The 23,742-nt window shown below is 38.5% G+C and overlaps 1 protein-coding gene across 13 annotated transcripts in view; it reads left to right on the top strand.

Moving 5' to 3' along the window:
• The first annotated feature begins 400 nt into the window (after positions 1-400).
• EDEM3 (ER degradation enhancing alpha-mannosidase like protein 3) overlaps positions 401-23,742 on the top strand; it is a 91,680-nt gene continuing 68,338 nt past the window's right edge. For 11 of the 13 annotated variants that reach the window (XR_004434382.1, XR_004434383.1, XM_033200062.1 and 8 more), the window contains exons 1-2: positions 401-814; positions 5,997-6,042. Coding sequence is in view for 10 of the 13 variants with exons in the window: in XM_033200062.1 (XP_033055953.1) it covers positions 657-814; positions 5,997-6,042 (204 nt within the window). In the remaining 3 variants the exon portion in view is untranslated. The other 2 variants (XM_033200069.1, XM_033200070.1) reach the window with 2 other exon arrangements.

Below are 23,742 nucleotides of genomic sequence, written 5' to 3'. Positions count from 1 at the left end.
GGTTTCCCGAGACTCAGCAGCCCACCGAGGCAGGGCTGACTGCAAGGCGCCGAGGAAAGGGGGAGGTGGGACCCCAGCAACCACCGGTGACCTCGGCGGACCACACGTCCCAGAGTGCAGCGCGCCCACCCTAGGTAGAAGTGAGCGACGCGGCTCCGAGTCGGCTTGCGAGAGAGCCGGGGAGGAAGCAGTGCACACTGGGACTGGTAGTCCTCAGGGGGCAACTCCGAGGGTCGGAGGCGGGTCGAAGCGAAAGATCCCTTCCCAGTCCCGCCTTTTGTCCACGTCTCACTTCTCCTGGCCAATGCCCTCTCCAGTCGCTGGAGACATCCCCTCTCCGATGCGGTCTCCATTGGTCCTGAGGCTCTACGGCTTCGGTCCTACCCGGAAGTAACGTTGGGGAGGCGGTTTCCTAGACTACGACACCGGAAAGCTGGGGGAGGCGCTCCGGGATACTGAGGGCGGAGGGCGGTGGCAGCGCTGGCGCTGGCGACCGGCTCGGTGGCTTCGGGAAACAGTTCGGCGCCGGCGGCCGCCCGTGTTACTCCGCATCCCGCCCCGTTTCGGCACGGCTAGCAGCCCCCTGGCCACCCGCGTCCGGCAATGTGTCTCACCGGCCGGGCGTAGCAGCTGCGCGTGCGCGGAACCGCGGGGCCATGAGCGAAGCCGGCGGCCGCGGCTGTGGGTCCCCGGTCCCTCAGCGAGCGCCATGGAGCCTAGTGGCGGCAACGGCCGCGATCTGCCTGGTGTCGGCCACGTCCGTGTGGACGGCGGGGGCCGAGCCCATGAGTAGGGAGGAGAAACAGAAGCTTGGGTAAGGGTGCTGGCAGCCTGGGGTGGGTTTCTCGGTGAGGCTGACCACAGGAGGGGTGCCTGTCATTGCCACCCGGTCGCGTAGTGGCCTCTCCTGTCGCGATTGGAACGGCTGTTGCCGCACGAGAACCCTAATGGGGTGGACAGGGTCCGGGGAGGTGGGAGCCGTCGCCCGCGACCTGACCTCGGGGGAGCTGACGAGTTGTCGCCCTGGCCGCCAGTGACATGTGCAGGCTCCTTGAAGCCAGGCGCGGTGTGTCAACGCGGCTGCCATGTCAGTGGCCCAAGAAGGGGCTACAGCCCGCATCGCTGCGCGCTGGAGTCCTGCGGTTGGTTGCCTGTCGACCGAGGCATGGTTAGCTTTCTCGCTCAAGTGAGCTTCCAGCTGGGAAAATGTTGCTGATCTCACAGTAGTTAAGGAAATGATGTTTACACCTGTTACGGAAAAGGGGGCGTTGATGGGAACTTGAACTTTACACATTTTACTATTTCCTTGCAGTGTTTTCCTGCACTGTATTTTCATAATAGAACAGAATGTTTGGGGGGAAATTATTCAAAAGTCTCAAGTATACCTATTCAGTAGTTTTTATCCGTCTTGGAAATGTCGTAAAATTACCAATTCTATTTACACCATTTAATTCAGAGTTAGTAATACATACACGAGGTCCTACACATGAATAAGAAAAAAGCGAAGAACCAGTAGGAAATGGGCAAAAGGCATGAACGGTTAAGCCAGAAGAGGAAATGGAAGTGGTAAACATGAAAAGTTACTCAACCTCCATAAATGTAAGAGATACAGATTAAAACAAGGAGCTAGCTGGGTTTTGCCCATCAGATTAGTAAATATAATACAAAACACAGGAATACAGTTCTGGCTAGTTCAGGAGTGAAAAAGGCTTGGTGAGAGTGTACATTGCTGTTAACTTATTGGTAGTCTCTCCTAAAATTTAAATTGTACACACTCTGATTCATCAGTTCTGTTTCTGAGAATCTACCCTAAGAAAATAAAAGCACTCTTAATGCAGAGATAGATCCAGCCTGGGCAAGAAGAGCGAAACGCCGTCTCGAAAAAAAAAAAAGAAGTGCATTTTGAAAGAACAGCTGTTCCTTGGAGGAAATGGTTGAATAGGGTACGTTCGTATTATGGAATAATATTGAGACATTAAGAAGGAAGTGTGTCACTGGAAGCCTATCCAGAATACATTTCCAAGACAAAAAAAAAAAAAAACAATGCAAGTTGTAGAATAATATGTATAGTACATCCCCTGTTTTTTTAAAAAAGAAAAAAATAGCTCAGAAAAAAGTGAAACGAAGGAGGGTGGTGGAACCATCAGGTCTTACTTTATGTACGTCATTTAAATCATTGCAAAAGGTCTTATGTTCGTTTCTGAATAGCAATAAAGATCACTTAATGGAAAAAAGTTGAAGTATCAGCCATCAAAATAAAATTACCAGTAAACTCTAATAAGTATCTTACATTTTCTCGTTATGAATTTAATGTATCTTTGATAACTTTTACCAAATACCTCACTGTGTGAGCACTTTACATATGTTATCTCTCTACTCCTTCCTAATTCCCAATGAATGTGATCCACATTTTGCAAATGAGGAAGTTGAGACCCAAGGTTGACTTGTTCAGCTGCAGAGCTACTATTGGTAGTACCAGTATTCAAACCCAGGCTTCTCTGTTCGCAGAGCCAGGCTCTCTCCTGTGTGTTGCACATTCGTTAGACTTGAAAGAGAAGTATCAAGTCTGTTAAGAACCACAAGAATCTTACTTGACCATCACCATCCTTTCTCCCTTTTTTATTAAAAACTTACTTGTTTTTTTTTTTTTGAGGTGGAGTCTCGCTCTGTCGCCCGGACTGGAGTGCAGTGGCCAGATTTCAGCTCACTGCAAGCTCCGCCTCCCGGGTTTCCGCCATTCTCCTGCCTCAGCCTCCCGAGTAGCTGGGACTACAGGCGCCCGCCACCTTGCCCGGCTAGTTTTTGTATTTTTAGTAGAGACGGGGTTTCACCGTGTTAGCCAGGATGGTCTCGATCTCCTGACCTCGTGATCCGCCCGTCTCGGCCTCCCAAAGTGCTGGGATTACAGGCTTGAGCCACCGCGCCCGGCCTAAAAACTTATTTGTAAAAGAGTCATTGGATAAATCATTTTTGGCCAAAATTAGTTTTTAACTGGAAAAGTTCAACCAATTGGCTTGAAATTTCAGCTCAAATTTTGAGATCATTTATGAAAGTGAAATTACAATGATTTAGGCTTGTTAGATTGCTCTACCCTTGAATAAGGGTAGAGTAAGAATCTAGAGCTATACATGACAAATACACAATTATATGACTGCTTTCTCCCCTGGGAATTTTCAGAAAACTGAACTTTGATTCATTAGGTTTACCTGTGCATTTTTTTAAGCCCAAATAATGATTCATGATAAAAAGCAGAAAATGCCCCACCCCTTTCCCTCCACGCCCCCCCCCCCCCCCAAACCAAACAGATGGTAAAAGACTGGAATTGTCATGAATAGTAAGCAGTTGCTCAATAACTTATACTTTGTGGAATTACTTAACTGGTTATATGTAGTCTTACCCTTCATGGAATAAGCTTTTTGGTTTTGTTTTTAAAATTTTACAACAGGATGTTTTGTTAATGTTGTGTTTTCATTAAAAAGTGAAGTAGAAAACAGTCCAGTTTCTATAGCACGTGGGCAGGAGATGTAACTTGGCCTGGCGCGGTGGCTCAGGCCTGTAATCCCAGCACTTTGGGAGGCTGAGGTGGGCGAATCACCTGAGGTCAGGAGTTCAAGACCAGCCTGACCAACATGGAGAACCCCCTTCTCTACTAAAAATACAAAATTAGCTAGGCGTGGTGGCGCATGCCTGTAATCCCAGCTACTTGGGAGACTGAGGCAGGAAGAATCACTTGAACCCGGAGGTGAAGGTTGCAGTGAGCTGAGATCGTGCCATTGCACTCTAGCCCAGGCAACAAGAGCAAAACTCCATCTCAAAAAAAAAAAGAAAAAGAAAAAAGAAAAAGCCGACTTACAGAAATTAAGAGTGATGTAATTTTTGAACTGGGTCTGATTTCCAATACCTTTTAATCCAGTTTTCGAATAGATAAAACCTTATAGAAACTTTTTTTCTGTTCAATATAGTAATTATTATACCATTCTGTATTTAACTTTGTTAGGCTTCTATGTGTAAGTCAGAGAGAGCAACGATATTAAATAGCTCCACTTTGAAATATGTGTTCTGAAATTGGCTCATCATATGCTGCATAAATGTAAGGATTGGAAAATAGTGTGTTCTGCTTGTATGCAATCATGATTTACTTATAATCTTGAAAATTGAATGCTTGTAAAGTTGAGTTAGCAAGTTAAAGCTTATGTCATTTGTAATGCACATGTCTAGGCACTACCATTGCCAATTATAGGAATTTCTACTTCTTGGTGGTAATCTTGTATTCCATTTCAGGGAAGAGAAAAAAAGAACTTCCATCTTCCATTCATTGATACGAGTTCCTGAAAGGGATATTTTAAGCTCTTTTTTTTCCTGCCTAGGACAGGATAAGAGTCTAGAGCTGGAAACCACGAATATAAAAATTATGTATATATAAAAATATATATATATAAACATAAAGAATTAGTGCTTTAGCAAAGTGGTGGTAAGGTCTTTTTTTAAATAATGAAGTGTTTTTAAATGGTTATTATTCATAAAAAGTTGTCAGGACTTAATTTGTTTACTTCACAAGTTTGAGTGTACTTGATTTTGCTGGTCGCCATAGTCAGGATCTGAAACTGAGGTTTTTCTGTTTGCTAGCTCTATTATTACCAGTATTTCATCATCCGTGACTATAGTTTTAAAAATGACAATTGCAATATAAACAGGAGGCAAATAAAAATATAGTCAGCAATTTGTTTAACGCTTTTTTCAATTCTTGCCATGAGTGATTGGAACTTTGGTAAAAGAAAAGTTAATAGGCTGGGCATGGTGACTCACACCTGTAATCCCAGCACTTTGGGAGGCTGAGGCGGGTGGATCACCTGAGGTCAAGAGTTCAAGACCAGCCTGGCCAACATGGTAAAACCCTGTCTCTACTGAAAATGCAAAAATTAGCCAGGCATGGTGGTGGATGCCTGTAATCGCAGGTACTCGGGAGACTGAGGCAGGAAATCGCTTGAACCTGGGAGGTGGAGGTTGCAGTGAGCTGAGATCGTGCCACTGCACTCTAGCCTGGGTGACAGAGTGAGACCCTGTGTCAAAAAAACAAAAAAGGAAAAGTTAATAAAAGATTGTTAAGCTGTTTTTCCTTTGCTAATTATTTGACCTTGTCTAGTCATACCATTAACTTGTACTTTTTCCTATAGTCCTCAAGTCCTTGAACTTGAGAGTGCTTAATTGAAAGGCCACTTCCTCAGTCGCAACCTTACAGGTTTTGATTTATTAAAATTCTGGTGTAGTGATCAGACATCTCCATTTTAAACAACCGTTTTGGAGATTTTGTGAAAGAGAATTCACCAAAACACACAAATCTCTTTTTGAGCATTAGTTTTCTCAGTTTTGAAGTAAATACTATTTATTTGATTTTTGACAGTTTTTTAGAGTAGAGCACATCATAAAAAGCATCTTTTGAAAATGTGACAAGCATATTAATAAATATAATAAACTAGGCATTAGTGGTTTTATTCAATGTAAGTCAAAGGCAGAGGCTTCATAAAGTGTTGTTATTTCATGTCACTGCATACCCGCGTACCTCTCTCTTAGTAGAACATACAGGTGAAGCAATAAATGCAATAATAATGGTTCTTTTTAAGGGCTCTCCAGCAAAATCCCCCCCTTCAAGACAGATATGTTAAATACTTGTGTTAAGAGGTCATTGTTTTTCTGTATCAGATTTCCTTCTCTGATCATGGCATCTTATCATTCATTAGTTTTAAGAAAAATTATAAGATGAATTGTACATAAATTACTAGTAATCATTAAAGTTTGGCTCTGTGTGGTGAGTTCATGAAAGCTTGTCTGCTAACTGTTGTAGTTTCTGACCCTGTTTATGTCCCTTTCTACCTAAATTTTTCTTTTGTTTTTATTGGTATGTGTTTTTATGAGGAAGAATTAACGTTTTGAAAGATAATAAATAGAATATACTTACCTTTTTTTTTTTTTTTTTCCATTTCTGCTTTTAAAATTAGGAATCAAGTACTGGAAATGTTTGATCATGCTTATGGTAACTATATGGTAAGTAGGAAGCTTATCTTTACCTACCATTTATGTGAGTTGATTATTATGTGAGCACAGTCAACTGGGAATTTTGAAACCTACAATACAATTACATTTTTTAGAAGGAAGTTTTTAAAAAACAGGACAAAAATAGTCTTTCTGGTAGTGGTTTTTAGGGAACCAGTTTATTGAACAGATAAGAATAAATTGAAATTAGATTATGAAACTTTGTTATTTAAACAGCTTCCTTGGGTGCCATCAACAGTGTTGATTGAGTGCTTTATGTAGCTAAATAGTGTGGATATATACATGAAGAAGATGTTATTGCTGGTCTTAAAGGAAATTATTCTCTTAATTAAAAAACAGTTTACAATATTTATACACTGAAGAAAACCATTGCTTGAAAGAGAAACTATTACTTAGCTCTGTCCTAATTGTATCCTCATGGACTCTGCATTGAATATATTTTGCTTTCTAGTTTCCTGAGTCATATTATTTAAAAATGTTTTAGGGCTCACTTAAGATTAAATAGCAGTTTCAGTTTTACAAGATGAAAAGTTCTGGAGATCTGTTGCGCAACAATGTAGATGAAATAGCTAGCAAATTTTGGAATTAAAAAAAATTTTTGCATATAAATTGTAATTTGAAAAGAGTTTAATCATATTATCCTGACAAATATCCCTTATAACCTTGTTTTTACATTTTAAAATATGTCAGCAGATTTTCTTCTATGATTACAGCCTATAAAATGTAGTTGGGAAAGTTTGGCAGAGGACTAACTTTAGTTCTGCTTAAAATATTTTTCAACTGATTCTGTGAATCCATTTTTTATCATATATTAACCAAGTATCTTCATACACCAACATCATTGTTATCTATGAACATCTGAATATATATAGTTTATGCATTTTTAGTTTTAAAACATGTTTTATATTTGACAATCCTCGTTCTCTTTTATATTGTACATTTGGAGAGAGCACATTTTGAGTTCTTAATAAATGTTTTTAGAATATGTTTTTTGGATGTATTTCAACATTAAAAACACAGTTTCAAATTTATTTCTCAAGACCTCAGTCATTCCCTTAATGTTCTTTATTATTATTATTTTTTTGAGGTGGAGTCTCGCTCTGTCACCCAGGCTGAGGAGTATGGTGGCACTATCTCAGCTCACTGCAGCCACCACCTCCCAGGTTCAAGCGATTCTCCTGCCTCAGCCTCCTTAGTAGCTGGGATTACAGGTGTGTGCCACCATGTCTGGCTAATTTTTGTATTTTTGGTAGAGATGGGGTTTCACCATGTTGGTCAGGCCGGTCTGGAACTTTTTACTTCAAGTAATCTGCCCACCTCGACCTCCCAAAGTGTTGGGATTACAGGTGTGAGCCATTACACCCGTTCTCTTTAATTAATTTTTTTTTGTCACCCACGTGTCAACCCTTATTTCTTTCAAAGTCATTTATCCCTGGTTAACTCAGTTTGGGCAAAGCATGATTTAACAAATCTAGGCTAATGATTTTGAGATGGCCAAGTGGATCCATGCTATACTCTCAGACCTTAGCCATCTCATAAATGCATACTCATGAATACAGTTCCAAAGTTGAGTAAAATAACATATAGCTGGATAAGTTCAATTTCTCACAATGAATAGGGTCATCTCTTTGTAAAGCATGGTATCTTTAATATCTTGTTCTTTTTAGGTAGAACAGTTATATCAATGGCAGAAAGTTGTATCAATACATTTTTTCTAACTATAGAATACACTTAGTAGGTTTATGACAACGCAGGTACTGAGGGCAGCTTTCAGAAGACTTTCTGGCCTGTGCCTATTAGGACCTAACTGAGTAGCTTTCTGCACAATTAACTACTTGCAAGATCTAAGAGACAGGGATTTCAGCTTCAAAGACTAGGAATTCCTGAAAGTAACATTCTCTTGTATATTTCCAGTAGACCATACCTGTCCACTATAATATGTATTTTTAAATGTTTTAACTATTTTACAATATGAGTGACTCTTGCTGTGTACTTCTTCTATATTCAGTCTGTGTGAGGTCTGTAACCCAATATTTAATCTAGAATTTACACTTCCTCTTTTCAAGTTCTCAACTAACATGACACAGTTGTAAAATATTAAAGAGAATACAGTTGCCTTGTATTTGTTATTTGAAGTCAGTTGGAAAATTTTTCCAGTCACTATATTCAGAAACACTTTTAGCTTTCTGTAAGGTAAAAGTGTATAGGTTTTGGAGTTAAAAGGGCTTGAGTTCGAATCCTGTCTCAGCTATTTACAAGTTGGACCCTAAACAGGTTATTTAACCCATCTGATAAACAGATTATTTAACTCATCTGAGCAGTGTCTATGTAAAATGAGACTAATTGCAAAGAGTTATTGTAGACTATAGATTTTTTTTAAAGAACAGGAACCAATTTCTTTAATTTTTGATAAATTCACCTTTTTAATATGTCTTGTGCCTGGTACATAAATGCTTAGTAAATTTTTTTGAAAGAACTGAATTGAATTCTTGTGAAGATGAAGTAAAATAATGTGGTTTTTTTTTTTTTTTTGCATTTGATCGTGATATATCTTTGTGTTTTAAATTCAAAGAAATAATAAACTTAATTGAAAATACAAGTTTAAGGTGAATTTCAGGGTCTGTAAATCTATTTACTTTTTTATAGTCAGTTGCCTACTATCCTAAAATGTAAAATGCCTGGTACATGGCAGGTTTTTAATAAATGTTGAAAGTTTTTCCTCATTTCTCACTAGTTCTTTCTAATATTACTCTCCAGTCTGGTCTACAGTAGAACAATTCTTTTAACCTTGCTTCCCAGGAAAGCAGTGGTGTTTTCCAAAGACAAGCAATATATAGTATTATTAAGAGCAAGAACTCTGGACATGGAACAGGACACCCTGAGATGGCTCTGCCACCTCTCATCTGGGTTACAATGGGAAAGTTACCTAGTCTTCCTGAGCCTGTTTCTTCATCTCTGCAAAATGAAGACAGTGGTTTGCCTGCCTCACAATATTGTTAGAAGGATTAAGCAAGTTAATATAATGAAAGTACTTAGAACTAGTGTCTGGCAAATAGGAAGCATGATGTAAGAATTTACTACTGCTACTGATAATGACTACTACTATTAATTATTATTTATTTCCTACCTAAATTGAAATTGCCCTGCTAAAATCCACTTAGCCTGTAACTCAGAACTCATTCTCCAGATAGTACATAGAACTTGCTTAAAGCAGATACGTTCTTCCCTGTTAGTACATAGAACTTGCTTAAAGCACATACGTTCTTTCCTGTTCTTGGCATGTGCCCTTTGAACTTATTTTTTCTATTAATGCAATAGAAGGTTCTATTAATGCTGTTTCTTAATAAAAATGTCCTGCCAGCTTTAGGTAGATTACTACATACCTGCCATCTCTGTACTTAAATCTAGGGATTTTCGAATTTTTATCACTTATTGGCATAACTATTAGTATTATAACGACTACATTTGACAGATCTCTAGCCCCAGTCAGGCTGCAGTTTACCCACAGTGAATTGTACAGATGGCTTTCTCTTTTCCCGAATAACATGAATTTGATGTTTACCTTAGCAGTTCTTGTGTGACCTTATTTAACCTCAGGCCACAGTCACTTTAGGGCTTCTGTTAGCATGTTTTGAGTATTTGTGTTCAGTTTAGTTTACAGATTAATTTAGATGACAAAATGACATGTATTTGGGCCATCCAAATGTAGAACCTTTTTGGAGCTCCCAGTGTTTTCCCCGTCTATATTAGACAACTCGAACTGTTATAAGCAAAAACTATATTCTGGTAAGAGCTCTAAGCATTAAAAATAAGCTTGGAAAGAGTTGGTAAGCACAGTTTCCTTTAGTAGAATCGTACCTCATAACCACTATTAAACTTGATTTTGTGAAAGCAACAGTAGAATAGTCTTTATTAATCAAACCAAGGAAACTGTTTTAAAATGAACTTCCTGTGCATTTCTAGAATTATGTACTTTTTTTTGGAGTGCCTCTCCCCTACTCCCCAATGTGTTAAAAAAAATTTTGTTGTTGTAAAATATACATAATATGAAATTTACCATTTTAACCATTTAAGTCTACAGTTTTGTGGCATTAAGTGTATTCACACTGTTGTGCATCCATCTCCAAAAATTTTTTCATCCTCCCTGTGTGAAACTCTGTACTCAGTGTTTCACACTTTAATGATTCATTCATCAAAAACAGTAATTCTGTAAACAAAGTATTTTAGGCATGGTACTAATGGGAGTAAGGGAGTTGTAAATTTATATTTACCTCTTTTTGTGTAGACTATTATGGGACTATCATTTCATTGTTCCTTGGCCTTTGCTTTCAGAACATCCTAAAACCCTACCAAAATTACACAAGAAATTCTATAGTATCCTCCCAAAACATTTTGTAATCACGCTGTGATACTCTGCCTAGAATTTTCAGTAGAACCAAATCGTTCCGCTAATTCATCTTTGTTAGGTATAATTTACAGACAATAAAATTTCAAATTAAGTGCACAGTTCTGTTTTGACAATTGTATACAATCGTTTAACCACCGTCACAATCATGATACAGAACATTTTCATCACCTCAAAAATTTAACTCAAAGTTATTTGCAATAAATTCCTTCTCCCCACCTCTGACCCCTAGCAACCTTGATTTGTGTTTTGTCACTATAGCTTTCTCTTGCCTAGGATTTCATATAAATGGCATCATACAGTACATAGTCTTTTGATTTACTTTTTCATTTAGTGTGATGCTTTTGAGATTAATTCATGTTGTTGGAGATATATTGTAATTCCTATTTATTGCTCAGTAGTATTAGTTGATTTGATAGAACACAATGTTGGAGATATATTGTAATTCCTATTTATTGCCCAGTAGTATTAGTTGATTTGATAGAACACAATTTCTTTTTTTTTTTTTTTTTTTGAGACGGAGTCTTGCTCTGTCGCCCAGGCTGGAGTGCAGTGGCCGGATCTCAGCTCACTGCAAGCTCAGCCTCCCGGGTTCACGCTATTCTCCTGCCTCAGCCTCCGGAGTAGCTGGGACTACAGGCGCCCGCCACCTCGCCCGGCTAGTTTTTTTGTATTTTTTAGTAGAGACGGGGTTTCACCGTGTTAGCCAGGATGGTCTCGATCTCCTGACCTCGTGATCCGCCTGTCTCGGCCTCCCAAAGTGCTGGGATTACAGGCTTGAGCCACCGCGCCCGGCCAGAACACAATTTCTTTCTCTGTTCACCGTTTGATGAGTATTTGACTTATTTTTGGTCTTTGGCTGTTACTGTATTAATAAAGCTGCTGTCAACCTGTGAGTGCAAGTTTTTATTTGGGCATACATTTTCATATATTTCCCACCTAGGAATAGGATTACTAGGTCATATGGTAAGTGTAAGTTTAACTTAATAAGAAATGCCAATCTTTTGTAAAATGGCTATAATATTTTGCATTTCCCACCAGCAGTGTATGAGTTTTAATTATTCTGTGTCCTTCTACTTGGTATTTCCAGTCTTACTAATTTCAGCCATTCTGTTGGGTGTGTAGTGGTAGTTCACTGTGATTTTAATTTGATTTTTCCTGGTGATTAATGATGTTGAAAATTTTCCCATGTGCTTATTTGCTATTCATATATATATGTATTTATGAAGAATCTGTTTAGATCTTGTGTCCACTTTAAAATCAGGTCATTTGTTCTGTTATTACTGAGTTATAAAAGTTAATATGTGCTGGGTATTAGTCACTTATCAAATATATGCTTTAGATATATTTTCTCCTAGTCTGTGCTTTACATTCTAATTTTCTTAACAGGAACTTTTGAAACAAATATTTTAAATTATGATCAAGTCCAGTTTATTATTTTTCTTTTATGATTCATGCCTTTTATAGCCTACCTAAAAAATATTTGCCTAGCCCAAGGTCACAAATTTTTTTCTTGTTTTTTTTTCCAGATGTTCTATAATTTTAGCTTGTTCATTAGATCTATAACCGATTTTGAGTTAATTTTTGTATATGATGTGAGGTAAAGGTGGATTTATATATGTATTTTTAATGTGGCTATGTAGTTATTCCAGCACCATTTGTTGAAAAGAATATCCTTTCCCTACTGAATTATTTTGACATATGTGTAAAAAAATTGGTGTATCAGATATACATGGGTGTGTTTCTAGACTGTGTATTTTGTTTTGTTGATCTGTCTACCCTTATACAAATATCACATTGTCCTGATTATTGTAGTTTTATAGTGGGTCCTGAACTCAGGCAGTTTAGGTCTTTCAGCTTTGTTGTTCTTTTTTCTTTTTTATTTTTTATTATACTTTAAGTTCTAGGGCACATGTGCATAACGTGCAGGTTTGTTACATATGTATACTTGTGCCATGTTGGTGTGCTGCACCCATCAACTCGTCAGCACCCATCAGTTCGTCATTTATATCAGGTATAACTCCCAATGCAATCCCTCCCCCTCCCCCCTCCCGATGATAGGCCCCGATGTGTGATGTTCCCCTTCCCGAGTCCAAGTGATGTCATTGTTCAGTTCCCACCTATGAGTGGGAACATGCAGTGTTTGGTTTTCTGTTCTTTTGATAGTTTGCTAAGAATGCTGGTTTCCAGCTGCATCCATGTCCCTACAAAGGACGCAAATTCATCCTTTTTTATGGCTGCATAATATTCCATGGTGTATATGTGCCACATTTTCTTAATCTAGTCTGTCACAGATGGACATTTGGGTTGATTCCAAGTCTTTGCTATTGTGAATAGTGCCGCAATAAACATACATGTGCATGTGTCTTTATAGCAGCATGATTTATAATCCTTTGGGTATATACCCAGTAGTGGGATGGCTGGGTCATATGGTACATCTAGTTCTAGATCCTTGAGGAATTGCCATACTGTTTTCCATAATGGTTGAACTAGTTTACAATCCCACCAACAGTGTAAAAGTGTTCCTATTTCTCCACATCCTCTCCAGCACCTGTTGTTTCCTGACTTTTTAATGATTGCCATTCTAACTGGTGTGAGATGGTATCTCTTTGTGGTTTTGATTTGCATCTCTCTGATGGCCAGCAATGATGAGCATTTTTTCATGTGTCTGTTGGCTATATGAATGTCTTCTTTTGAGAAATGTCTGTTCATATCCTTTGCCCACTTTTTGATGGGGTTGTTTGTTTTTTTTCTTGTAAATTTGTTTGAGTACTTTGTAGATTCTGGATATTAGCCCTTTGTCAGATGAGTAGATTGCAAAAATTTTCTCCCATTCTGTAGGTTGCCTGTTGACTCTGATGGTAGTTTCTTTTGCTGTGCAGAAGCTCTTTAGTTTAATTAGATCCCATTTGTCAATTTTGGCTTCTGCTGCTGTTGCTTTTGGTGTTTTAGGCATGAAGTCCTTGCCCATGCCTATGTCCTGAATGGTACTACCTAGGTTTTCTTCTAGGGTTTTTATGGTATTAGGTCTAACATTTAAGTCTCTAATCCATCTTGAATTAATTTTCGTATAAGGAGTAAGGAAAGGATCCAGTTTCAGCTTTCTACTTATGGCTAGCCAATTTTCCCAGCACCATTTATTAAATAGGGAATCCTTTCCCCATTTCTTGTTTCTCTCAGGTTTGTCAAAGATCAGATGGCTGTAGATGTGTGGTATTATTTCTGAGGACTCTGTTCTGTTCCATTGGTCTATATCTCTGTTTTGGTACCAGTACCATGCTGTTTTGGTTACTGTAGCCTTGTAGTATAGTTTGAAGTCAGGTAGCGTGATGCCTCCAGCTTTGTTCTTATGACGTAGGATTGTCTTGGCAATGCGGGCTCTTTTTTGGTTCCATATGAACTTTAAAGCAGTTTTTTCCAATTCTGTGAAGAAACTCATTGGTAGCTTGATGGGGATGGCATTGAATCTATAAATCACCTTGGGCAGTATGGCCATTTTCACGATATTGATTCTTCCTATCCATGAGCATGGTATGTTCTTCCATTTGTTTGTGTCCTCTTTGATTTCACTGAGCAGTGGTTTGTAGTTCTCCTTGAAGAGGTCCTTTACATCACTTGTAAGTTGGATTCCTAGGTATTTTATTCTCTTTGAAGCAATTGTGAATGGAAGTTCATTCCTGATTTGGCTCTCTGTTTGTCTGTTACTGGTGTATAAGAATGCTTGTGATTTTTGCACATTAATTTTGTATCCTGAGACTTTGCTGAAGTTGCTTATCAGCTTAAGGAGATTTTGGGCTGAGACGATGGGGTTTCTAAATATACAATCATGTCATCTGCAAACAGGGATAATTTGACTTCTTCTTTTCCTAACTGGATACCCTTGATTTCTTTCTCTTGCCCGATTGCCCTGGCCAGAACTTTCAACACTATGTTGAATAGGAGGGCATCCCTGTCTTGTGCCAGTTTTCAAAGGGAATTTTTCCAGTTTTTGCCCATTCACTATGATATTGGCTGTGGATTTGTCATAAATAGCTCTTATTATTGTGAGGTACGTTCCATCAATACCGAATTTATTGAGCATTTTTAGCATAAAGGGCTGTTGAATTTTGTCAAAAGCCTTTTCTGCATCTATTGAGATAATCATGTGGTTCTTGTCTTTGGTTCTGTTTATATGCTGGATTACGTTGATTGATTTGCGAATGTTGAACCAGCCTTGCATCCCAGGGATGAAGCCCACTTGATCATGGTGGATAAGCTTTTTGATGTGCTGCTGAATCCGGTTTGCCCGTATTTTATTGAGGATTTTTGCATCAGTGTTCATCAGGGATATTGGCCTAAAATTCTGTTTTTTTGTTGTGTCTCTGCCAGGCTTTGGTATCAGGATGATGTTGGCCTCATAAAATGAGTTAGGGAGGATTCCCTCTTTTTCTATTGATTGGAATAGTTTCAGAAGGAATGGTACCAGCTCCTCCTTGTACCTCTGGTAGAATTCAGCTGTGAATCCATCTGGTCCTGGACTTTTTTTGGTTGGTAGGCTATTAATTATTGCCTCAATTTCAGAGCCTGCTATTGGTCTATTCAGGGATTCAACTTCTTCCTGGTTTAGTCTTGGAAGAGTGTAAGTGTCCAGGAAATTATCCATTTCTTCTAGATTTTCTAGTTGATTTGCGTAGAGGTGTTTATAGTATTCTCTGATGGTTGTTTGTATTTCTGTGGGGTCGGTGGTGATATCCCTTTTATCATTTTTAATTGCGTCTATTTGATTCTTCTCTCTTTTCTTCTTTATTAGTCTTGCTAGCGGTTTGTCAATTTTGTTGATTTTTTCAAAAAACCAACTCCTGGATTCATTGATTTTTGGAGGGTTTTTGTGTCTCTATCTCCTTCAGTTCTGCTCTGATCTTAGTTATTTCTTGCCTTCTGCTAGCTTTTGAATGTGTTTGCTCTTGCTTCTCCAGTTCTTTTAATTGTGATGTTAGAGTGTCAATTTTAAATCTTACCAGCTTTCTCTTGTGGGCATTTAGTGCTATAAATTTCCCTCTACACACTGCTTTAAATGTGTCCCAGAGATTCTGGTATGTTGTATCTTTGTTCTCATTGGTTTCAAAGAACATCTTTATTTCTGCCTTCATTTCGTCATGTACCCAGTAGTCATTCAGGAGCAGGTTATTCAGTTTCCATGTAGTTGAGCGGTTTTGATTGAGTTTCTTATTCCTGAGTTCTAGTTTGATTGCACTGTGGTCTGAGAGACAGTTTGTTATAATTTCTGTTCTTTTACATTTGCTAAGGAGTGCTTTACTTCCAATTATGTGGTCGATTTTGGAATAAGTGCGATGTGGTGCTGAGAAGAATGTATATTCTGTTGATTTGGGGTGGAGAGTTCTATAGATGTCTATTAGGTCCGCTTGGTGCAGAGATGAGTTCAATTCCTGGATATCCTTGTTAACTTTCTGTCTCGTTGATCTGTCTAATGTTGACAGTGGAGTGTTGAAGTCTCCCATTATTATTGTATGGGAGTCTAAGTCTCTTTGTAAGTCTCTAAGGACTTGCTTTATGAATCTGGGTGCTCCTGTATTGGGTGCATATATATTTAGGAGAGTTAGCTCTTCCTGTTGAATTGATCCCTTTACCATTATGTAATGGCCTTCTTTGTCTCTTTTGATCTTTGATGGTTTAAAGTCTATTTTATCAGAGACTAGGATTGCAACCCTTGCTTTTTTTTGTTCTCCATTTGCTTAGTAGATCTTCCTCCATCCCTTTATTTTGAGCCTATGTATGTCTCTGCATGTGAGATGGGTCTCCTGAATACAGCAGACTGATGGGTCTTGACTCTTTATCCAGTTTGCCAGTCTGTGTCTTTTAATTGGAGCATTTAGTCCATTAACATTTAAGGTTAATATGGTTATGTGCGAACTTGATCCTGCCATTATGATATTAACTGGTTATTTTGCTCGTTAGTTGATGCAGTTTCTTTCTAGCCTCGATGGTCTTTACATTTTGGCATGTTTTTGCAATGGCTGGTACCGGTTGTTCCTTTCCATGTTTAGGGCTTCCTTCAGGGTCTCTTGTAAGGCAGGCCTGGTGGTGACAAAATCTCTAAGCATTTGCTTATCTGTAAAGGATTTTATTTCTCCTTCACTTATGAAACTTAGTTGGGCTGGATATGAAATTCTGAGTTTAAAATTCTTTAAGAACGTTGAATATTGGCCCCCACTCTCTTCTGGCTTGTAGAGTTTCTGCCGAGAGGTCTGCTGTTAGTCTGAGGGGCTTCCCTTTGTGGGTAACCCGACCTTTCTCTCTGGCTGCCCTTAAGATTTTTTCCTTCATTTCAACTTTGGTGAATCTGGCAATTATGTGTCTTGGAGTTGCTCTTCTCAAGGAGTATCTTTGTGGTATTCTCTGTATTTCCTGAATTTGAATGTTGGCCTGCCCTACTAGGTTGGGAAAGTTCTCCTGGATGATATCCTGAAGAGTGTTTTCCAACTTGGTTCCATTTTCCCCCTCACTTTCAGGCACCCCAATCAGACCTAGATTTGGTCTTTTTACACAATCCCATACTTCTTGCAGGCTTTGTTCTTTTCTTTTTCTTCTTTTTTCTTTTGGTTTCTCTTCTCGCTTCATTTCATTCATTTGATCCTTAATCGCTGATACTCTTTCTTCCAGTTGATCGAGTTGGTTACAGAAGCTTGTGGATTTGTCACGTATTTCTCGTGTCATGGTTTTCATCTCTGTCATTTCATTTATGACCTTCTCTGCATTAATTATTCTAGCTATCAATTCTTCCACTCTTTTTTCAAGATTTTTAGTTTCTTTGCGCTGGGTACGTAATTCCTCCTTTAGCTCTGAGAAGTTTGATGGACTGAAGCCTTCTTCTCTCATCTCGTCAAAGTCATTCTCTGACCAGCTTTGATCCGTTGCTGGCGATGGGCTGCGCTCCTTTGCAGGGGGAGATGCGCTCTTATTTTTTGAATTTCCAGCTTTTCTGCCCTGCTTCTTCCCCATCTTCGTGGTTTTATCTGCCTCTGGTCATTGATGATGGTGACATACTGATGGGGTTTTGGTATAGGTGTTCTTCCTGTTTGATAGTTTTCCTTCTAATAGTCAGGACCCTCAGCTGTAGGTCTGTTGGAGGTTGCTTGAGGTCCACTCCAGACCCTGTTTGCCTGGGTGTCAGCAGCAGAGGTTGCAGAAGATAGAATATTGCTGAACAGCGAGTGTACCTGTCTGATTCTTACCTTGGAAGCTTCCTCTCAGGCGTGTACTCCACCCTGTGAGGTGTGGGGTGTCAGACTGCCCCTAGTGGGGGATGTCTCCCAGTTAGGCTACTCAGGGGTCAGGGACCCACTTGAGCAGGCAGTCTGTCCATTCTCAGATCTCAACCTCCGTGTTGGGAGATCCACTGCTCTCTTCAAAGCTGTCAGACAGAGTCGTTCACGTCTGTACAGGCCTCTGCTGCTTCCTCTTTTGTTGTTTAGCTGTGCCCTGTCCCCAGAGGTGGAGTCTACAGAGACAGGCAGGTTTCCTTGAGCTGCTGTGAGCTCCACCCAGTTCGAGCTTCCCAGCAGCTTTGTTTACCTACTTAAGCCTCAGTAATGGTGGGCGCCCCTCCCCCAGCCTCGCTGCTTCCTTGCGGTTAGATCGCAGACTGCTGTGCTAGCAATGAGGGAGGCTCCATGGCTGTGGGACTCTCCCGGCCAGGTGTGGGTATAATCTCCTGGTGTGCCCGTTTGCTTAAAGCGCAGTATTGGGGTGGGAATTACCCGATTTTCCAGGTGTTGTGTGTCTCAGTTCCCCGGCTAGGAAAATGGATTCCTTTCCCCCTTGCGCTTCCCAGGTGAGGCAATGCCTCGCCCTGCTTCAGCTCTCGCTGGTCGGGCTGCAGCAGCTGACCAGCACCCATTGTCCGGCACTCCCCAGTGAGATGACCCCAGTACCTCAGTTGAAAATGCAGAAATCACCGGTCTTCTGTGTCGCTCGTGCTGGGAGTTGGAGACTGGAGCTGTTCCTATTCGGCCATCTTGCTCCGCCCCCTTGTTGTTCTTTTTTAAAATTGCTGAAGTTACCAGATCTAGGAGCAAAGAGTCAATTTTTGATGCTGCTTTGACTTGAGTGTTTTAGAGCAGAAAGAAGTCTGTTACCTCAAAGCCCTAGTAAATTGAGAGTGTGATATGAAGGGTCTGTTATGATTTGTTTTATTTTATTTTATTTTTGCTCTTTGCTTTCAGGTGGGCACATGTTCTACTTAATTTATATAGGACTCTTTTATCATCTGAGTTTTATTTCTGAGTGATAATTATTAAATGTTTCTCATGGCTCTGAGTCATATCAATATGAATTACTTGTCCCTCAACAATAAATTGTGAAGAGAGAGGAGGTATTACTGTGCCTCAAAAAGCCAGGACATTTGAAGCTGTTAATTTGCCACATATGCATTGCTCTGAATTTGTGCAAACTGTCTGTAGTTTGCTTTGTGGTTAACCCAAAGAAAAAGGTGTGGTTGTATTTTTATTTTTAATCTTGAAACAAAGAGACAAAGTATTTTTACACCTGGTTTGAAACTCCCTTATTTGATTATTCTGGGTTGCAGTTGCTATTAATATTTTTATTATCTAGATTAATTTCAGGAATTGAACTTCATATTTAATTTAGAGTTTGAATTTATATTAATTTCAGACAGTGTGTGTGTGTCTGTTACAAAACACTAAAAAACAGCAGTATGAAGTTTTCTACGCAGTGTTTAAAATAGTAAGGAACTATTTACAACCTAATTAACATTTGAGTGATGTTTTACAAAGATTCTTTCAAAATACATTAGGAACTTTAAAAAAGTTTTGTATTTCTTCTAACTGTTGTTTATATGTGTTAAATATAAAACTGTAAAGCAATAAAAATGTACATTCTGGGAAATCAGTTGTGTTGGAATTGACACATAAAAGAGTAGTCAGGAGTCTGACACATGAAAAGACACATGTAAAAGTAATTGGGAGCTGGGCATGGAGGCTCATGTCTGTAATCCCAACACTTTGGGAGGCCAAGGCAGGTGGATCACCTGAGGTCAGGAGTTCAAAACCAGCCTGGCCAACATGGTGAAGCCCCATCTCTTCAAAAAGACAAAATTAGCCAGGTGTGGTGGCACACACCTGTAATCCCAGCTACTCTTGAGGCTGAGGCAGGAGAATTGTTGAACCCAGGAGGCAGAGGTTGCAGTGAGCTGAGATTGCACCACCACACTCTAGCCTGGGTGAAAGAGTGAGACTCCATTTCAAAAAAAAAAAAGTAATTAGGAATTTATGCTGAGAAATTATATATAATGTTAAAATTACATGATATTGAACTCAGAATTTAGTAGCTGTATGTGGATTCTGATGATATCAAAACATGTGTTGCCTAGAATCCTCTACTCAGGAATGGATCATTACAGAGCACTCAATTTTCTAAATATCTGAAAGCTTGCCATCTTCAATGCAAAGTATTCTTTAGTCTGCTTTAAAAGTTTGGTTCCCCGCCTCCCCACTTTCTGTGTGTATTTTTTCTTTCCTTTACTGTGTGTTTAGTGTTCCTGGCCACTAGTCTGTATTTCTGCTGCTAATTTGCTATGAGTTTGGAATCTAAATAAGTTGACTGAGAGGCAGTAGGAGAGAGTTGGACATGGAATCAGGAGTATTTTTGCTGAATTTCACGAATTAAGAATCATATGGGCATTAGCATAATAAAAACAAGTCATATACAAGATACAAAAAGATCACTGCAGTCTTAGAAACTTTGCCATAGCAACACCCAGCAAATGCAAGAAGAGTATAGAACTGTGTCTTCAAACTTCTGAAGGAAAAAAAAAATGGTCCAACCATTTTATAACCATTCAAATTGTTTTTCAAATAAGGCAAAAGACAGCCTAACCCAGGAATATCAGAGAACTGCAATACCCATGATACTCTTATTTTAAAACAAATAAATAATAAAATACCTGAGTACATCAGGCAATCAAGAGATGAACAAAATAAAAAAGAAATTGGAGGAGCCTTAGAAAAATGCTGTGCGTCAACTCCACTTGAATTGTCACGCTACCAACTTGGGGAATTACGGTTTCAGACCAGAATGTAGATGTTATAAACCTTCAAAGTCTTTGTTAAAACATCAAAACTTTTCTTTCTAATGGTTATAAATATAAGAGAAATGAAAAAATAGCAAAACTGTTATTTCCATATGGTAATTAAAAATATTAGAAACATTGAAATTTAAAGTGCTTTCATTTTATTTTTTATTTATTTATTTTTTCTGAGACGGAGTCTCTTGTTGCCCAGGCTGGAGTGCAATGGTGAGATCTTGGCTCACTGCAGCCTCTGCCTTCCGGGTTCAAGTGATTCTCCTGCCTCAGCCTCCCGAGTAGCTGGGATTACAGATGTCTGCCACCATACCCAGCTAATTTTTTGTATTTTTAGTAGAGATGGGGTTTCACCATGTTGGCCAGGTAGTCTTGAACTCTTGACTTAGGTGGCTTACCCACCTTGGCCTCCCAAAGTGTTGGGATTACGGGGATGAGTCACTGCACCCGGCCTTATTAATTATTTTTTTAACAAAAAACTCTTAATTAAGAGTAGTTTAAACAGTGCTTACCTTTCTGCCTTCTCACTGTATAACTTCAGATATGGAGCAGGTATCTTTTCTATACTTGGTGAATTGGCATACTCCTTTCTAAATTTGGATCAGCTTTAAATATTTTGTCCTTTGCTCTTTCAGTGTCATGAAATATCTCTGAGGATTTCTTCAATGGGAAGTTTTTTGAGGGCATAACATGTTATGTGTCATCTTCAACCTTTATGTCACAACCACTTAATGTGTGTCAATAACCTGGCCTTTATTACGTTTCTGTGGCTGCTTATCTATAGTCTCTTGAATGGAGAAAGTGACGACATTCCCATGGTCAGCTAAAATTTGTTGATAACTTCATGTTCAAATTTCACTTTGCATTGTCACTTTTATTTTTTTGCCTGACTCTTATCTTTGTTAGCTAATTCCCCTTTGATTTTTCAGTTTTGTAAACTGTTACATAGGATTATCACGGGGTGACAAGGAGGCAACATACACTCATCTCTGTGTGAACTGAGTAAACAGAGTGATCATTCAATTGACAGACTTTGAAAGAAGTAATGTGATTGATTACCGATCATCATGAGCATGTTATTTACGTAGTGATTGGTGAACTAAAGAGCTAGCATCAAAGTTTGTGTTTTATGTAATTACAGTTAATATATCATGATAACTGAAATTTGAACCATGTTGTTGGGTGTGTAACGAAACTGTAGTAATTGAAACTTGTGCATAGTGAGACCATACAAAGTGAGACTGCCTCTAATAACATAACTGACAAAAATCCTATATTGAGGGGGAGAATTATGAGTATGTTAATCCTATTATTCTTGGCGCAGGGAGTTAGTATTACCTAAAGTTGAAACATGATTCTAACTATATTATATTTCTCGTAATTATATTTTATTAATTTTAGAGGAATCTTTCAGAAGCTGTCCCTTGGTGAAGGAAATATAAAGATCAACAGGTCTTTATTGTTTTTATTCTTTTCTATTAAGACCCGTGGCAAGTAGGTAGAAATGTTCTAGTCCAGTTTTGCAAAAGCAACCACCCAACTTAAAAGAGCCTAGCTCTGGCTCGTGACCACGTATGCAGGGCCACCAGCATCAACTCCTGTGCTCTTTGGGCATTAATGTAACTCCCACTAAAATCTGTCTTTATCTCTAATACCCATGTTGTGGTCAGTGCAGCTTTATCTTCTATACTCCACCGTTTAATTTTGGTACTTGAAAATTTCTTAAGCTCAACTGTGTATTAAAAAATAATTTATAACATTGATTTAGCATTTCATTGTGTTTGTAGTGGTAAGGAAGGAAGATTCCTCCATGTACTTCATTACCATCTACACCAGAAATGATCTGTCATGGTCATTCTTAAAATAACAAAAATCCCAGTAATGCAAACTATAAAGTACCTATTAATAATATTAAGAAATATGTGCAGCCTATAGGATGAAACTGAATTCATAAAAGAATACCTGAATTAATACAGTGACCTACTGTATTCTGAGAAAGGAAGACTCAATTGGTAAAGATACCGATTGTCCCCAAATTCGGCTCTTCCAATTAAAATTTCAGTAGAATTTAAGGAAATTTCAAAGTTCTCCAGAAGGGTAAACTTAATAAAATAATTTTCATATAATAAATTAAAATAATGGTTTATTGATTTTAATGATAATTAAAATTTAATTTTAATTTTTATAATTATTTAAATTATTGATTTTAATTTTAATTATTTTAATGATAAAATCATGGTTTTGGAGTAAGAATAGGCAAATAGGTCTGTAGAATGAATAAATACTACAGAAACATGTGTTTGTGAAAAGTTTAGAACTAGTGAACCCAGTATTTCAAGCCGTTGGGGAAAGGATGGATGGTTTTAAATGTAGTATTTAGAAAATTATCTATTTTGGGGGAGCAAATACAGTTACATTCCTATTTCATATTATAAATGAAAATAGATTCCACATGGAGTAAATATCAATACAAAAAAATTGTAAGAGTGCTGTTTTCAGAGGCTCAGGGTATCCTTTTAAAGCATGCTTAAAAGCCAGAAACTGTAAGGTAAAAGCAAGATAAAGTCAAAAGCCAAACAAAAGAGAAAAATATTTACTGTATGTAACAAACATAATGTATGAGAGTCTCTTTTGGCCAGAAAAAGCAACCAGTAGAAAGATGGGCAAAAGACAGACATTTCAAAAAAGAAATAGCAATGGATAATACAAAAAGATGTTTATCTTTATTAGTAATGAAACTTTAGATACCATCTTTTACCTAGGAGATTGGCAAAAGGTGAACTATTGATCATTTCCATGTTAGTGAGAATGTAATTGAGTGTAGATTGGTGTCCTCAATTTGTAGCGTTTACCAAAAATTAGTTATACATACCTTTGACCCTAATGGGTCTATTTTTAGGTATCTAATACATAGAAATACTGGCATATGTTCAAAAGATACATGCACATAGGTGTTTATTGCAGCACTGTTTATATAGTGAAAAATTGAAATCAACCTCCATGTTCATCAATAGAGGGATACTTTGAGGAGTGGGCACTGCTAAGGGGATAGACTCTGGAGTCAGGGTACCTGGCTTTGAATTCTGGATCATTTACTGGATGTGTGATCTAGACTTACTTAACTTCTCTGGGCCTCAGTTTTCTCATCCATGAATTGGAGATAATTGAATCTACTTCAGAGCATTGT

This window comes from Trachypithecus francoisi, unplaced genomic scaffold (assembly GCF_009764315.1).
Source record: "Trachypithecus francoisi isolate TF-2019V2 unplaced genomic scaffold, Tfra_2.0 Lachesis_group5, whole genome shotgun sequence".
Lineage (NCBI taxonomy): Eukaryota > Metazoa > Chordata > Mammalia > Primates > Cercopithecidae > Trachypithecus > Trachypithecus francoisi.
The sequence above is the reverse complement of the archived record's forward strand: the minus strand, read 5'-3'. Positions and strand labels throughout refer to the sequence as shown.